Genomic DNA, 16,525 nt, shown 5'->3' on the forward strand with positions numbered 1-16,525 from the left:
TGATCATTTGTAACTGATACAGAAGTTAATAGGTAGCCAGTGCAGAGACTTTAAAATTGGGTTAATATGATCATATTTTCTTGACCGGGTAAGGACTGCTGCATTTTGGACTACCTGTAGCTTGTTTATTGAAGAAGCAGGACAACCACCTGTGTACTGTTTTTTGGTCCAATAAGTAATATCTCTGTCTTATCCTAATTTAATTGAATTTTGTTAGCTTAGAAAATTTAGAAGTTTCATCTGAAACTGAAAATGGTAAACCATCTTAGAGCCTGCCCTTGAATACCTGTATAGTTTTGTAATCGATCTATGAGTATGTCATGATCTATGGTGTCGAACGCAGCACTAAGATCAAGTAAGACTAGAAATGAGATGCAGCCTTGATCTGACGCAAGAAGCAGGTCATTTGTAATTTTAACAAGGGCAGTTTCTGTGCTATGGTGGGGCCTGAAACCTGATTGAAATTCTTTATACAGATCATTTTTTGCAGGAAGGAGCACGATTGAGCAGACACAACTTTTTCAAAAAGTTTAGACATAAATGGGTGTATAATTTGCCAGTTAACTAGGATCTAGTTGTGGTTTCTTAATAAGAGGCTTAATAACCGCCAGCTTGAATAGTTTTGGGATATAACCTAAAGATAACGATAACAACGGTTTTAATATATATTCATTCATTTATATTCATGAAAGAATCCTGAAAAAAGTATGCGTGCAGTTTCCACAAAAATATTAAGCAACACAACTGGATCATGTGACACAGAAAATTTTGCTTTGCCATCACAGGAAGAAATACAATTTTAAAATGCATACACTTTTTTTTTATTGTAATATTTCACAGTATTAGTGTTTTTAGTGTATTTTAAATATTTTACTGACCCCAAACTTTTGAACGGTAGTGCAGATGACCCTTCAGAATATTAAAACCCAATGTGGATTATATTAAAAAAAAAAAAAAAAAAAAAAAAAAAAGGGCGGGCTATAAAAAAAGCTATAAATTAGCTTTAAATTGTATATTGTTGTTTCTGTCACCTTTATTCCCTTTTCTTAACATATTACTAGGAAGTTCATGACTGCAGGTCAACAAAACCCTGATACCTTGATTCTCAGCACAGCAGTCACATTAATATATTCTCTACATTGTAACGCACATCCATAACATAGTTCAAATGTGACAAAACATTATTCACAATATTATTTACATCCTTAGGATTGCTGTACAAAATGAGGTGAGGCAATATGATCAAAATTGCTGAACAATCAAAGTGATTGGCAGCATCAGTCCAAAGAAACCGTTTGAAAATTGCCCTCTTTATCGCTCCTTTGTGGCAGAGACTCGACAGGTCCTTGTGTGCCAGTTCTTCCTCGTCTGAACTTGTCTTTCCATTTCTGTGTTCCTGCAGGTGATGGAGACTGCGGGGTTGGGACAGAGGTGAGCATTGTGGTGGAGTAGTCAGGTTTGGGAGGAAGGGGCTTATTTGAGCGCCGCAGAACACCGAACCCTCTAGACTTCTTCTGAGCCTGTTCCTCCTGCTGCTGTTTAAGGAGCTGGTGATGAAGAATGGTCTGTACGTCATCCTGTAAGAGACATGACACAGTTCACTGACTGCACAACTGCTTTTATCCATGTGGAAAACCAACATGGCCAAATCACATCCATGAGTGTTCTTAAGAGTTTGCTGGAAAACCAGACAGAGTCCAGATGGCAATACAGGGTTCAGTAGTCCTGCGGAGATGCAGCCCTAGCAGATGTCTCACCAGAGCTTATTCTTTGCATACGTCGTCTGCTGGAACGCCACTCTCTCGTGAATGCGCAGATGGCAGTTAGTGAAAACTATATTTAGGTTTATAAAGTTGTAAATATAGATATTTTTCTTACAAAAACAGATTGGTTCTCTTCAGGAGGTCTTTATTAATCCCCCAGAGCCGTATGGAGTACTTTTTTTATGATGGATGGAAGCACTTTATTGGACTTAAAAATCTTAAACCTCATTTACTGCCATTACAAAGCTTAGAAGAGCCAGTAAATATATATATATATATAATTCCTATTGTATTTGTCTGAGTAATTATATAATTGAGTAATTTTAATTTTTAGGTGAACTATCTCTTTAAAATCAATTTAAAGCTGCAGCCTGCAACTTTTGGCGCTCTAAACAGAACTGCATGCATTTTGTAAAAGAACATTGGGGTTACTTCTCTCTGTTTATGTCTATGATGAATCACACTGGTGCTGGGCTACTCCCCAGTGGTACGTACCCGAATCCGTCTAAAATAGTCTCAATATAAACATTTATTATAGGTGTAACGTAGTGATTCAGGATAAGCTAAAAACACTATTTGGAAACTGGATTCATGTTGTTGGCTACTCGCTTATTATATACATTTTTCCCTTTTTGTTTCCTTATTTTTTTAAAACAAGTATTCAAATGCAAAAGTAGCAAACTTTTTAGCATTTTTATTGATAATCAAATGTGCAATTAAACATACTTTCCAGGCCTCCAGCTCTATGGACAGTTCTAGTCGACTCTGAACTGCTTCCAGAAGTTGGTTGTTCAGTGTCATTAGTTCATTCTTGCTTCTTAGTAGCTCAGTCTCCATTGCTTGTTTCCTGCAATAAAAAAAAAAAAATACTTTTCATACACCAAAAACCAAAAGTCTGTTTTCCGATAACAGTCTTATTTCATAACTAAAAATCATTAGTGTTAGAGATCAACTGAACCCACTTTGCTATGGCTTCATCTCTGTCCCGTAGAGCTTGCTGTAAAATGTCAACATCTTCCCCAGACTTCTTTCCCTGTCAATGGCAGTAGATTTGTTTTAAAGGACACCTATTAAGCTTTTTTATTATACCTTTCCTTTAATGTGTAATACAGTTGTTTGGCATGTAAATTATCAGTAAAGTTACAAAGTGCAAAGTCCTTGCCAAAGGGAGTAAATGTCACCAGTGAAAAAGAAGAAAAAAGTCCTGAAACACATTGTTAGACGTTCTACCATTAAATAAATGTTTGACCGATAAACAACAGACTAGGCCAGCTGACCAATAACAGCAAACTGGGTGTTTAGAAAGTATATTCTAGCAGACCTCAAAAAGAAGTAATGAACTTGTAAATAAGCATAATGTTGGCACGTAAAATATTTCTACTATTGTTCAAACAATAATAAGAGCATGCAATGGTTACGCAAGGCCTAAGAATAAAATTGAGGTATGTGCATATTCAAAAAGGAGGCGTGTCCTATATGAGCTGATGGGTGTGGCTAAAGCTCACCTGAGAGGTGTGGTCAATGGCGAGTGTCCGGGCCACTTTCTGCAGTTGAAGTAGTGCCAAGTCTAAAGGATTGGTTTGTGATGGTTGGTCTATTTCTGCTGACTCTAAATCTGTCAGAGGGAGTAGCAGCTTTACAACAGACTGAATCTCCTCTGCCACCTAGAAACACCACAGAAACAATAAAGATGGGTTAAAAACTAGGACAAGCCCTGATTGCATAAATTAAATCACAGTCCACTCTGTTATAAACTGCAATCTCTTATAAGAGGGTGTTGTAGGTTAAAGAACATTAACGTGACAAAGTTGAGACTCACCCGGTGTCTGTTTTCACTCCAGCCGGGTCCGCTATCATGCTGCTGCTGCAGTCTATCCACCTGAGCCTTGAGCCTTAGACTGCGCTGCCGAGATAATTCCACTTCCCTTTTCACATGCTTCAGCTGCCACCATAGAGAGAGTGTTACATGAGCACAGCATACAAGCTTCTACTGACATACTGTAGGATTCATATAGCTGCACTTGTGGTGCATGTGTAGATCCGCTCAGAAGGATATCAGACTGACATATCTGCAAACATAAACAAAGAATGTCTCGTGCCTTTTACAATCTTGCAATTCTGGATTCTCTAAGAACTGAGACAGGTGGAATCTGGCCATTCCGGAGAAACCAAAAGGGAACGTTCAGAACCATATCTGAGATGACATTTACTTCTTAGTGTGAAGTGATTTGGTTCCTTAAATCTGCTGAAAATGTTCAGACTACATGTTTCAAATATCTGAGTAATGTATGTCAAAAATGTCTGCGTTGTTTCAGTTAATCAAACAGGCATCATTAAGAAAACATCAATTCAGCCAGTAAAACCCACATTCCACTGACTGGTTGTCAACGTCATGGATGTGGATTTGCACATAAATAAAACATAAAAACTTGCAATGTTCATTATTAGCACCGAAGAGTCATATTACTTTAAAAAGAATTTGGCTGAAAGGGGAAAAAGCAAATAAACATTTGTTTGGCCATCTGGTCCTTTTATTGATCCGATTGTTTGTTTGGTTGGTTGGTTCTTCAATAATGACATTTAAAAAAAAAAAAAAAAAAAAAACAATTCTGTTCAAACAGTTTCTGTGCTGCCTTGTCAGAGATTTGATCATCAGTCACTTAATATTAACATCATAATCAAATAAAAATAAGGATTACAAATGATTGACATAAAGGTAGTGACAGCTAGTTTGAAGTGATTACTAGTGATTACTCATCATGAAACAATATGAATTACAGGAAATTTCAATAATGAATAAACAATGTAAAAAAAAAAAATGAGTGCGTTAATTGTAAATAGGCATGCTGTTAAAAAAAGTCAGCTTTGTCAAATGTGATATTTCGAAATGATGAAAATAAAAAATAAAAATTTATGTCATTAAAATTCTTGAAGTTTTTTGTTGTTGTTTTTTTGTTACTCATTTGTATATTTATTATGTTTTTTCCTTTTGTATTTTTAATACTTCGAAATAGAAATTAATAAATAAATAAATATAAATTAAATTAAAGCAATTAAAAACTTTTGAATCGAGAATAAGAAATTTTAAACACTTTTTGCATTTCTTAGTCTGAGTCAAATTCTGTCAAATTAAACCTTTTAAAACGCTGAGAATTTAGCAACAACAACACATTTCTAATGTTTTGTAATGTTTGTTTGTAATTTTGTAATATAAAAACTACAAATATTTTCCCTTAAAATAGGCTAATAGGGACAGAAAGGTGTGCCTAATTGAAAAATCACCAGTATACAGCTAATGTCCCCTGTGTTTATTTTTTCCACCCTTTGTTCAAATGCGTCTTCTGATTTGAATCAGTGTAGGCCTACTCATCACAAGCATGACTCACCGTGACAGACACCGGACTGGACACTCGCCTGCGAAGTGGGCTTCCACTCCGGAGCAGATCCGGTAGAGCTTCATCTAAACATGAGCGAGGGGGCTTCGGGGGCGCGTTGGGGTCAGATTGTTCAACCACAGTCATAAAGCGCGAGTCCTCCGTTTGACCGGACACAACTGCACGGCCGCTGCTGTCATCCACTACCAGCTGCTCTCGTGAGTCATCCAGCGTGCACAGCGGAGAGCTGTTAGACTGTCTGTCAGTGTCTTGACTTGAAATCGAATCCTCATCGTCGGTTAATCGTCTGTGGGCTTCCTCAGTGGTCAGTGGCGATTCCATGAGGTGCCTAAAAGTGTGCAAAGTTACTGGTGAATCACTCCTGTAAGTCTCCATTATCATCTAAGAGCGGCCAGAGATGAAATGCATGCTTTTATCAGGAGAGCGAAGACTGAAACTCAGATAAGAGAATGTCTTCAAACCGGTTTTTCCAGGCTTTTGACGCTCAGAAATGTCAGGTGCGTCAACAGCCCTCAAGGGGTTTGACATCACAGAAGGTTCTACCCGTGTGACTGAGGCTTTTGTACGTAGATTAATATAAACATTGACGAGATGGCCGTGCGTGTTCAAGCACGTCTGTGTAATAAGGATAACGCCCTTTAATAATTATGTTAAGTTCTGAACGCAACACTTAGGCTATAATCAAGCCTCCGTGTGAGAGAAGTGGAAGCTAGAGACAGAAATTGCATGCATAATATATAAAGGCTTTGCTAAATTAAATTCTGCTAACATGATCAGATGTACTTAAAGTAAACACATGAGAACAAGCTGTTCCTTTGGCTTTGCCCTCACCCTTACTCAAATTAATTAGAGAGATCAGACTCATATTTTCTGCAAATTGGTTCTTTTGAATAGTTTGTCAGAATGTTTAGAAAAGGACCACTTGTGCTTTTTGATATGATATTATAAGTCCTGAATTTATGTGAGTGTATTCTTTTCTTTTTCCATAGGTAAATATAATCTATTTTAAGAAATGTAATTTCTTTTTCAATTACAAAACTTGTGTTTTTGCAACAACAAATCAGATGGCACACAGCTCTCATGTCTGTGCATCACTATTGTTAGTGGTCACATAGACTTGAGAAACCCATGACAAACTTTGAACGATCACCCTCAAAACTATTTAATTGTGGCAGCATTTTTTTTTTTTTTTTGCACAGGCAAACCATTCAAATTTAGCTCAGAAAATGTCAAAAATTAGTTTTATCCTCATTTCCCTGGTAGCCCATTTCCACAGCTAACTGTTGTTTTGTTTACAAGTTTGCTTTCTATTCAGTTCATTCTATTCAGATTTCTAGACATTCCCTGTGGAGATTATCGGTTGGTTGACACTCCGTAGCATACAGATAAGACACTGGCTATTCTAAGAGCCCACTATATGGCTCATTGCCAAGATGCCAAGTTTCTGCCACAGTCTAAACTCTCAATACAAACGTGCACAAAATCCCTCCAAATTTCTTCTTTTTACACTTATATTTTGAACAGAAGCAGTTACAATTGTCAGTCTGTAATTTTACATCACCAGACTAACTGGTGTTGCTTATTATTCTTTAGTTTTTAAAGTGGGGCATCCCGAGTGTTGATGGGTCTAAAGATAGGTCACGGCACACTACCATGATCATAAATGACCATCTACTTTAATGAATTGTATGAAATTTTGTTAAATTCATCAGTTTCCAAAAAAAAGATTGTACTGGCAGCACTGTTTTCAACAGTTAGACACTTTTAAAGACTTGGTGTGTGTCAGTTGTGGTCTTGTTTGTCTTCCCGACCAATAGTTTCAAAAAGTAGTTATGCAAAATTTTATGAGAAAATGCCTTTCCTTGTTTTCTTTCCAGTACATTACCAGGTTATTAGTTGTGGAACCAAAAAATCATTGTACAGCCACAGAAGCCCTCAATCACCCGTTCTTCCAGCAGTACGTGGTTGCAGAGGCACATCATTTCAGCCATCACAGGAAGTTCAAGGTAAATAGCAGATGTTCTAGATGACTTCTTTAAGAAGGCATAGCTTTTTAGGTTTTGAGTTTCACCAAACATCATCAATATCCTGCAGGTTATTTGTATGGCCATACTTGCCACCATGTGTATCTACTGCAGCTATCGTCATGCAAAACCTGTCACAGAGGAAGTGATCGGCAGTGACCCATATGCCATCAAACCTCTACGCAAGATGATCGACGCATGTGCCTTCAAGATCTACAGCCCTTGGCTGAAGGAAGGGCAAACTCAGAACAGAGCAACTTTATTTGAGAACACTCAAAGTCATTCTGCTCTCCATTGAGGAGATGGATGTGTCACTTAAATTTTATATCTAAATGATTTTAATGACCACAAAGAAAGTAAAAAAAAATTAAGATAGGTTGTTTTGATTTTAATTTCACAGTATTTTGTGTAAAAAAGCTAAACAAACAAAAAAACAGATATAACACTGAAATTCAGAAGTTTGTGTCTCCACAGGAGAAATGTAGAATCCCTCCAATAATGCACCACTGACATCAGCTAGTCTTGAACATTCGGCTCTTACAGCTCAGTTCTTTTCTGTTTTGCATTTGAGCTCATAGCACAGCGGAAGCCCAGGTTATCAGAGGCCGAATCTGGTGTGTTTCCCATCCTGCATGTGAGAACACAAAAACACAAGTTCTTATTTATCATGTTCTCATAAACTGTTTTGGACAATAGCTTTTGGATAATCCAGACAAGTTTGGGGTCAGCTGCCTGGAAATGTTACAAGAGGCCACTGTCTAATGAATAATAAAAGCCTTATAAAAGTTGACTTTGAATAACATGAATGTAGATGACTGACCTAGTGGTGACACGAGCTCTGTGATTGGCAGAGCCATCGGCTGTGTCGATCCAGGATGCTCCGCGCAGGACATACATGGTCTGAGCACCAGGAAATCGTGAGGAGGTCCACTCCCAGACATTACCCAGCATGTCATACAGTCCTGGAACAAGGTGGGATATTATTCTCTAAATTCAGAACAATAGTGAAAGAGTTACACTGCTGGTCTTTCAATTAATCATAAAATCATAAATCATAAAAAGTGTTCTCAACTTTAATAATAATGCTTCTTGAGCAGCAAATGAATATATTAGAATGATTTCTGAAGGATCATGTGATGCTAAAGACTTGAGTAACGACGAGTAATGAAAAGGGATAGTTTAGCCAAAAATTTTAATTATGTAATTAATAACTCACCCTCATGTCGTTCCAAACCTCCGTTCATCTTCGGAGCACAGTTTAAGATATTTTAGATTTGTCTGAAAGCTCAGTCCAGAAAGGTAAGAAAAAAATCTTCAAAGTAGTCCATGTGACATCAGAGGGTCAGTTAGAATTTTATGAAGCATCGAAAATACATTTTGGTCCAAAAATAGCAAAAAACTATGACTTAATTCAGCATTGTCTTCTCTTCTGTGTATGTTGTGAGAGAGAGTTCAAAACAAAGCAGTTTGTGATATCCGGTTCGCGAACGAATCATTCAATGTAACCGGATCTTCTTGAACCAGTTCACCAAATCGAACTGAATCGTTTGAAACGCTTCGCGTCTCCAATAAGCATTAATCCACAAATGACTTAAGCTGTTAACTTTTTTTAATGTGGCTGACACTCCCTCTGAGTTAAAACATGAGGGTGAGTTATTAATGACATAATTTTCATTTTTAGGTGAACTATCCCTTTAAAATTCAGATTTGCCATCACGGAAATAACATTTGAAAATAGTAATAATATTTTACAATATTACTATTGTACTGTACTTATGATCAAATAAATGCAGCCTCAGTGAGCATAAGAGATTAAACAAAAAAAATAAAAAATCTTACTGACCCCAAACTTTCGAATGTAGATTTTCTAGGAAGCTTCGTCTCTCTGTCTATGAATTATGTTGTTGATAAAATGTGACACACCATCAGTACAGTGTGTGATACCATACTGTATAAACAACATTACCATAGTTATTCTGCGGAGGATAGGCAGTCACAGGAGCTACACCATGATAACCATCTTCTGCGGCGTCCCTATCTGGAAATGGGCCCTTTGTACAAAAAACAAAGACTTCACAATTACCTGCAGCAAAAAAAACCTGATAACTGTCCTGAAGGAATTAAATAAACATTTTCCCACCTGCTATGGAGAAGAATGTGCCTCAACTGACCTGCCACAGGTTAGTCCGGTTCAGCAAGAACTTGTTTCCCCATGGGTAGGTCCTGTCTGTAATTCAAATGATGACTACATAAAATAAAGTAAAACAGGTGGACAATACTGCATGACAAGAGTAAGACAGCAGTTTTTAAGTGCTGGGAGGCATAAGGACAAAAGAGCGTGCCTTCTAAACCTCCACGTGCAGCCATTTCCCACTCTTCCTCAGATGGCAGCCTTTTCTTCTTCCACTGGCAGAAGGTTTGGGCATCGTTCCAGCTGACCTGCACCACAGGGGACTCCAGTCTGTCCTTGATGCCAGATCCTGGTCCTGCCGGCTGCACACATCAAAAACAGAGACCCCAGACATTGATACAGTAAAAAAGAAAGAAATAATATATATATATATATATATATATATATATATACACACACACACACACACACACACACAATACTGGTTGACCACTGATTAAAGTCATTTACACTTCTAGAATTAATCATACATAAAGTGTTAACTATGTCACCTGTCTCCAGAACACTTTCTCCACTGGTAACCACCAAGGAGCCGACTAGGAAAGAAGAAATGGGAGATTTTCAAGAGAAGGGTTTAAAAGAGAATCTAGAATAAAAGACAGTGTTTAGATTAATGTAAATTACCCCTTTAACACTTTGAAAAATAGACACAAGTAATATACATTCAATTTAAGTTCAAACTGACCAGTTTGCTAGTTTATGCTCTTGCTTTGGATTCATACCTCAATTTTCTGAGTGACCTTACTTTTCAGTTCATCTGACACAAAATCCTGGAACACAAAACTCCAACCGAACTTTTCAGCTTCTGTTTTATATTTCTGCTGTCTGACAAATTCCCTGGAATGAATTGAAGCAGTTTTATCAGGCCAGTAAGAAGAAATACAAGCAGTTGGAGGACAAAATAGGTTTTGAGGCAGTATCTGCAACGGCAAGTACCTAAAGTCAGAGTTAGTGACAGGATACTTGTCTATCTTAAACGGCTGGAGAGTCACAGCGCGTGTTGGTGATTCCCCATCTCTCCCATCAGCAGCACTGGTTCCCATCATCATTTTTCCACCAGGAATATACACCATCATCTCATCAACTGCCAAAACAAATTGTTATTTGTCTTAAAGTGTCTACTTAAAGCAAATGGTTGTTTCAGGGCCTTACAAACATTTTCACAGTTTTCACAAAAATATCCCGTTTGAGTTTCTTCAACCTTTATGTCTCAAAAGTTGCATTTTATTAAAACTACTCTTAATATATTTTAATAGCAGCTAATAGTGGCATTTTCAAAATTTGAACGGACATGACAGTGGTGGGTAATAACATGTTATGAGACGTTAACATCGCAACAATAACTTTAGTGACTATGACATACTGGCGGGAATTGTGTAAATATTATATTTTTAAAACTAAGTAAAAGTATACAGATTTTTTTTGTGACTTCCTACCTGCTGTACAAGAAGACATGATGCACAATAATACGAGGTGTGAGGTTTCCCAAGAGATCATGATGATAAATATAAAAAGATGTGGTGTACAGGTTCTTTCCGTCAGGGGCTGATTTATCAAACTAGAAACACTATAAGCTCATTCAGCTTCATCTAAAAACAAGAAGACTGTCTACAATAACAGTAACACTGCAAAGTTCAGTCATTCAGTGTCGCTCTGCGCGTCGACGAAGCTCGTTGAAAAATGTTTATTGCCATCTATTGGTTTGGAAGACGAATTAACAGCATAGTTCACCCCTTTAAAAAAAACAACACGTCCAGTCACTATTTACTCATTTACTTACTCTGAAGTTGTTCGATAACTGTATTAATTTATTTCTACTGCTGAACAGAAAGGAAGATATTTTGTAGAGTTTGGGTAGCCAAAGAGTCCTCAATGACTTGCATGAAAAAGAAGTAGGCTACCATGCTATTAGTAGCCTAAGTAACTCTATTTTTACTCTGATAAACGCACATTTTCCATTACTATAATTAGTGTAATGATAGATGGTCATAGACATGGAGAGACAACTTCACTTTCATGCATTAGGACCTCAGTTTAAGAAAAAAAGTGGTTTGATTTGTTTCTGTATTGTTTAAGGCTTTTTTTAAAATCTTTTTTATCTATGGTACAACTGTTGACAATGTCTGAGATAAACTTTATACCTGTTTTATGCTTTCCTATCATATCAACAACTGATCTGTGTTTTTCAGTAAATGATGATTTCAGCTAGACCGTCTGAAATGTTTTCCTGCCTTGACCTGAATGCAGTCTTTTATTACACCTAATAGCAATGCAGTGAAATTCTCTGGCCCAATTGTCAAAAATTATTCTGAAAAGCAACATTGTTGTGAGGACAGGACGTGCTTTAGAGCTGTTCGCAGAGCACATGAATGAGGTATTCGGCTGCTTGACTCTGAGACAGTGACTGTGAGAGCATGTTCATGATGGGACTACCATGGCTGCTAGTTCTGGAGCTTGTCCTTTACGCTGGTTGTTTCATTTGTGGGGTGATAGCTGCCGCATGGATGACACTCACTCAGGTAACACTAATAAATCATCTCCACAATGTCTGATCATTGCTATTTTGTGAGCACTGAAAGTGTAAAATGATTTATTATAAAGAAAACTAAAAGCATAATCATGTTTTGAGAGTAATGTGATATGATATAAGTTTGCAAGAATATTTATGGTACATTTGAGAGATTATTTTGTTATACACCTTTCAGTTCAATGTTATTATTGTGTGATCACACAGCATGGTAGTATGATTATTGAAATTGTCAAGATTATTTTCTTACTTTTTTGGGGAAGATGAACTTTCAGTGATAGGCTACATTTGTTGTTATTCATTTGTGCAACAATATATAGAATATGTTATGTTACCTTCCACAGCTTTCAAATTGAATCACCATGTGATCAGCCGGCCTCTCGTCCCATATTATGGCTCATTAGAGTCATATGATACAGGGACAAAAGCTTTTAGCACAGCACTTTCCTTCTATATGTGTGTGTCACAGAGAAATACAAATCATCCACATAGTTTGTGAAAGAGTAAGAAAATGACCCCTAAATGTCCTTTGCTGTTGTTTTTCTTTACATTTGTCATATGCAAATATGGATGACTTTTGTTTATTTTGTTTTTAGGGCCACTTTGATGGGCGATGCATCCTCTATGGAAGTGTTCAGTATAATGCATCTGGCCAGGCTCTGACCATAGAAGGCTCCAGTTCTACTTCCGTCTGCTATTTTGTGTCAGCAATCGCTGTGTGCATGGCTATTTACTGCTTTTCCCTCATTCTTTACTGGATCTATGCCAGCTGTGTAGATGAGGATGTGAGAAGGTGAATGTATTGTCTTTTCTGTTGACACGCTCCATATTTCTTTTAGAAGTTTCACATTCCACTTTCTTTTATTCATGCAGATGGGACGTCGCATTAACAATTTTGTTTTTGTCTTGTATATGCAGGGGGACTGTTTCTCTCAACACATCTCTGGGAGTCTGTGGTCTTCTGCTGTTTTTTCTCTTAGTAACAGGATGTATTCTCAAGATCGGTCGGGACAGCCTGTGTTTCTCTGTCCTTCACAACACTCCCTCTATTACCAGGTAAAGTCATCTGCTTTCTCTTTTGAATGGCATTCTGCATCTGGGATTTTGGTGCACATTTTGAGAACCATGTACCCTAGAATTATAGAATATGAGAGATTATTACAGAATCAAAAGAGTGTCTCATAGTTCCCAGCTGCTGTGCTTACAAAATTAAAGTAGGACCCTTAAAGAGTAATAGTGATGTTTTATGCTTATTTGACAAATGCACAGTTTCTCATGGGACCACAGAAGCTTCGTAAGAGAACGTAAAGTTTCTTGGAGGGGTGAAAAAATTCAGAAAATGTGTAAATGTTTTGCAACCAAATGCAAACTTTCTCGGGTTAGAGCAAAAGATTTGCGACATAATGGAAAAAGCACTGAAATATTTTTCCTCCCACCTTTTTTCTCAATCACAAAACAACCAATGTTTTTGTTTTAGTTGTGAAGATGCAGAGAATAAAACCTGGGCCCATCCATACACTGGAAATCAGTTCTACACTGGACTGTACAGTACTGAGGTTAGTACTATGGTTTGGTTATTCTTCATAAGGGCATCACCCTCTCACAATGGTTGCTATGTTGAGAACACATGACCCATTAAAAATAACTTATCTTGCTAACCCACATTAACAAATACTTTCTGTTGCCAAATATTTTTTTTATAATTTCAATGACCTCTTTAACTGAAAGATTTCACAAGATGCTGTCTCCACACCAAAAGGTGTCAGAATACATGCCTAGTGCATCTTAGAATTTCTTCATGCATGATTTTATTTGTATTCATAAATACAGTAGAAATAAATCTTGTGTTTCTTGAGCATTCAACCTTTCTGTTTCTCTCGTCCACAGAGGTCTATGTGGGTAAGCTTCTTCTTCTGGGTGTTAATAACAGCTGTGGTAGTCATACAGAGGCGCCAGAGCTCAAGGTTGAAGGTTTGGGGTGATGATGAATGGAGCCGTGCTGAGACAGAGCCCTTCCTCCATCGCCCGTCCCGCCAGAGATAAATCACCAAGGCCACTATTGCATGAGCTTATCACTACATATCATGTAGAGTTTATTATATACACATAGATGGGACTACAAGTGGTTATAAAATAATACCTAATAATATGTTCGTTGCAACATTATAATTTTTATTTAGTTATACACAAAAACAATTCTTTGATGTCTGATAGCTATAATTATATACACAACGTTTAAATACAGTATATGTCCAGAGACTTCCAAGACCATGTCTTTGGACATGACGGATATTAGAAAAATATGAATCATACTGTCTAATATACAGTCAAAAACCATCATTGGAAAATAAATGAATCAGGACCCCAATACAGAGAGGAGGGTTATTCTATCACCCTAAAGGGGGTTATCCTGCTTAATATGAGGATATTTAGAAAATAAATAAATGGACATAAAATATATATATATATTAAAATAATTATATATTATTTCCTAATTATAGTATTTTGGTGATGTAAACTAATATATATATACTGACTCTTTAAGCAGTAACCGTAATTTTCTGGCTGGTTACATTTTACCCTAAACATCTTAAAATAAGAGCTTAATGTGAAGATGTGAAGAGGATTTGCATTTTGTGTCCATATTTATGTTATTGTTATTCAAAATTGTGAAATTTTGAGCTTGTGTACTTATTAATATTAATTATTTACATGTGTGCTGTGGATTGTCAAAGGATTAAATTAAAAATATGCTAATAACTGATGGTACAAAGTTCGCAAGAGTTTGTCAATTCTGCCCCAGATTGGAGAAATCCATAGACAGTAAAAGAAATGGACACAGCGACCCCACTGGAACTCAATTGAGACAAGTGAAGCCAATTTTTAGCGTTTTTTCAAACTCAAACTAAGCTTGACGACGTCAGCAACCTGTCTGACAGATGTAAATCTTCTAAGTGGCTGTGCGTGCAAACTGCCATCGTTAATCTTGTTAGCCTATTTTTACAAAAACTGTTTCTACGGGACCATAATGTAACATAGAAGGTAATGGAGCCCTTTATACATTGTCGTGTATCTTTAGAAATAAATAATGGACAAACGGAGTCTTTAAACGCCTCAGATGTAAAGTTATTCACTGTCAAAGTGACGCCAAAATGAATGGGAGTCAATGGGAATGCTAACGCAAGTGAAGTTCTGCTACAAGATGGCGCCACCCGGCCGACTTCAACTTCCGGTCGACTTCCTTGCCGCCTGGAGAAATCATGGTGGTTTTTAAAAAGGTTTACCAAACACTCCCCCCATCAGCCATTGGTTGTGCAAACAGATCATCCCGCCCCAAACTTGCACTATTGGTTGAGTGACTGTTGTCCTCTCAAGATTACAGTTTGATAAAAATAAAGAAAAAAAAAATTCACATCACATTTTATATTCTGAATTAGCAAAACACTATTTTTTACTTTCAATGCAAATTTCATGAATTTATGTGGCCGGACAAGCTATTTTCATTGTTTTAGAGCTGCTTACTTAGTTTGCGAGCCTGCCTCTCTTTGGATTCAAACGCCACCTTAGTGTCCATCAGAGCTTCTAGTGCTTTGCACATCTCTACCATGTCCTGTTGAAGCGCGTGGCTTTGGCTGAGGAGACTCTGGCTCTCCTCTCTCAGCTGCTCGGCGAGAACGGCCATCTGCGCGCTCTCCTCCTGACACTGCGCGTGCAGCTGAGCGGCCAATGAGAGCAAGCCCTCCGCGTGGCTCACCACTGAGTCCAGCTGGTCCTTCGACATCCTGTTGTTCTTCACTTCACAGCTGCTCCACACCAAGTCCGGTTGGATTGTAGAGGAAGAAAAAATCATTCAACTAAAAATAAAATTATAATGAATATTAATACTGATAGCCTATATGAGGCTATATTTTAGTAACTAAATTTGGAGTCAAATCAAATTATATATTTGTTTTCTGGATGGATAGATTGACTTTCAAACACCCATTGCAAAAACCCTTTAAAAAAAATGACTATATTTTTGTGAATTTACTATTTTGTGAGTTATTCATGTAAATAACATCATTTTTGTAAATATCATGTTTTTGCTATGGCTGTTGGGTAAACAGTTGAAAACAATAAAACAACTATATATTTCAATCTGAAAGGTTGAACTATGTCCTCAGGACAAAGGTATTTAATAGGAATATCAGTTTCAGGCAAGCTGTCACATTTTTTTAAATGTCAGTAATCTCTGCTTTTGATTGATGATTAAAAATGAATAATGCCAAATTCAATATACATTTATAAGAAAACAATGCAGTACATTGAACATGTTGACCGTAGGCACCATTGTTAGGTACCAGGTTTGATTTCTGATCATCCTTATTTATTTGTGGCATAGATTCAACAAGGTGCTAGAAATGTTTCTCAGAGATTTTGGTCCATATTGATATGATAGCATCACCCGGGTTAAAAAAGTACACTTCTATAATGTACTTAAAGTGGTCTATTTTCACGCAATAATTTTGTACTTCATATACTGTAAAAAGATCAGTTCAAGTGTACTAAAAGTGTTACATAAATAAACATTTTAAATACAAAGATAGTATGTTAAATGCACATTTTAGTTCATATTCATGGTGTCC

At 37.0% G+C, this 16,525-nt stretch overlaps 4 protein-coding genes across 4 annotated transcripts; 2 read left to right on the top strand and 2 right to left on the bottom strand.

Moving 5' to 3' along the window:
* Nucleotides 1–1,008: 1,008 nt before the first annotated feature.
* On the bottom strand, nucleotides 1,009–5,539 carry LOC127986225 (BICD family-like cargo adapter 2). The gene is made up of 6 exons (XM_052588491.1): nucleotides 5,150–5,539; nucleotides 3,583–3,705; nucleotides 3,269–3,427; nucleotides 2,726–2,796; nucleotides 2,490–2,610; nucleotides 1,009–1,577 (listed from the first exon to the last, which is right to left on the bottom strand). Exons 1-6 carry the CDS (start codon nucleotides 5,537–5,539, stop codon nucleotides 1,278–1,280), a joined length of 1,164 nt encoding a protein of 387 aa, XP_052444451.1. The 3' UTR covers nucleotides 1,009–1,277.
* LOC127986228 (phosphorylase b kinase gamma catalytic chain, skeletal muscle/heart isoform-like) lies at nucleotides 5,508–7,970 on the top strand. The gene is made up of 3 exons (XM_052588494.1): nucleotides 5,508–5,655; nucleotides 7,036–7,164; nucleotides 7,253–7,970. Exons 1-3 carry the CDS (start codon nucleotides 5,608–5,610, stop codon nucleotides 7,478–7,480), a joined length of 405 nt encoding a protein of 134 aa, XP_052444454.1. The 5' UTR covers nucleotides 5,508–5,607; the 3' UTR covers nucleotides 7,481–7,970.
* sumf2 (sulfatase modifying factor 2) lies at nucleotides 7,550–11,034 on the bottom strand. The gene is made up of 9 exons (XM_052588492.1): nucleotides 10,810–11,034; nucleotides 10,310–10,457; nucleotides 10,096–10,210; nucleotides 9,865–9,909; nucleotides 9,525–9,675; nucleotides 9,354–9,409; nucleotides 9,149–9,233; nucleotides 8,003–8,144; nucleotides 7,550–7,810 (listed from the first exon to the last, which is right to left on the bottom strand). The coding sequence occupies exons 1-9, from the start codon at nucleotides 10,868–10,870 to the stop codon at nucleotides 7,720–7,722; spliced, it is 894 nt and encodes a 297-aa protein (XP_052444452.1). The 5' UTR covers nucleotides 10,871–11,034; the 3' UTR covers nucleotides 7,550–7,719.
* Nucleotides 11,035–11,109: 75 nt separating this feature from the next.
* On the top strand, nucleotides 11,110–14,673 carry tmem179bb (transmembrane protein 179Bb). The gene is made up of 5 exons (XM_052588493.1): nucleotides 11,110–11,892; nucleotides 12,497–12,693; nucleotides 12,819–12,956; nucleotides 13,378–13,456; nucleotides 13,788–14,673. The coding sequence occupies exons 1-5, from the start codon at nucleotides 11,788–11,790 to the stop codon at nucleotides 13,941–13,943; spliced, it is 675 nt and encodes a 224-aa protein (XP_052444453.1). The 5' UTR covers nucleotides 11,110–11,787; the 3' UTR covers nucleotides 13,944–14,673.
* The last annotated feature ends 1,852 nt before the right edge of the window (nucleotides 14,674–16,525 follow it).

The sequence above is a fragment of the Carassius gibelio genome, chromosome B21 (assembly GCF_023724105.1).
Source record: "Carassius gibelio isolate Cgi1373 ecotype wild population from Czech Republic chromosome B21, carGib1.2-hapl.c, whole genome shotgun sequence".
Classification (NCBI taxonomy): Eukaryota; Metazoa; Chordata; class Actinopteri; order Cypriniformes; family Cyprinidae; genus Carassius; species Carassius gibelio.

What these genes read in the sequence shown, in the direction of transcription:
- LOC127986228 (XM_052588494.1), top strand. Translation starts at nt 5,608, where the DNA reads ATGTCTTCAAACCGGTTTTTCCAGGCTTTTGACGCTCAGAAATGTCAG. An exon ending in TTGACGCTCAGAAATGTCAG is followed by an intron (nt 5,656 to 7,035) that starts GTGCGTCAACAG and finishes TTTTCTTTCCAG; the next exon opens with TACATTACCAGGTTATTAGT. An exon ending in GCCATCACAGGAAGTTCAAG is followed by an intron (nt 7,165 to 7,252) that starts GTAAATAGCAGA and finishes AATATCCTGCAG; the next exon opens with GTTATTTGTATGGCCATACT.
- sumf2 (XM_052588492.1), bottom strand. Translation starts at nt 10,870, where the DNA reads ATGATCTCTTGGGAAACCTCACACCTCGTATTATTGTGCATCATGTCT. An exon ending in AGGTCACTCAGAAAATTGAG is followed by an intron (nt 9,910 to 10,095) that starts GTATGAATCCAA and finishes CTTCTTTCCTAG; the next exon opens with TCGGCTCCTTGGTGGTTACC. An exon ending in TCCTCCGCAGAATAACTATG is followed by an intron (nt 8,145 to 9,148) that starts GTAATGTTGTTT and finishes ACCTTGTTCCAG; the next exon opens with GACTGTATGACATGCTGGGT.
- tmem179bb (XM_052588493.1), top strand. Translation starts at nt 11,788, where the DNA reads ATGTTCATGATGGGACTACCATGGCTGCTAGTTCTGGAGCTTGTCCTT. An exon ending in AACACTCCCTCTATTACCAG is followed by an intron (nt 12,957 to 13,377) that starts GTAAAGTCATCT and finishes TTTTTGTTTTAG; the next exon opens with TTGTGAAGATGCAGAGAATA. An exon ending in CTGGACTGTACAGTACTGAG is followed by an intron (nt 13,457 to 13,787) that starts GTTAGTACTATG and finishes TCTCGTCCACAG; the next exon opens with AGGTCTATGTGGGTAAGCTT.
- LOC127986225 (XM_052588491.1), bottom strand. Translation starts at nt 5,539, where the DNA reads ATGATAATGGAGACTTACAGGAGTGATTCACCAGTAACTTTGCACACT. An exon ending in AGAGATGAAGCCATAGCAAA is followed by an intron (nt 2,611 to 2,725) that starts GTGGGTTCAGTT and finishes TTTTTATTGCAG; the next exon opens with GAAACAAGCAATGGAGACTG. An exon ending in TAGAGCTGGAGGCCTGGAAA is followed by an intron (nt 1,578 to 2,489) that starts GTATGTTTAATT and finishes TGTCTCTTACAG; the next exon opens with GATGACGTACAGACCATTCT.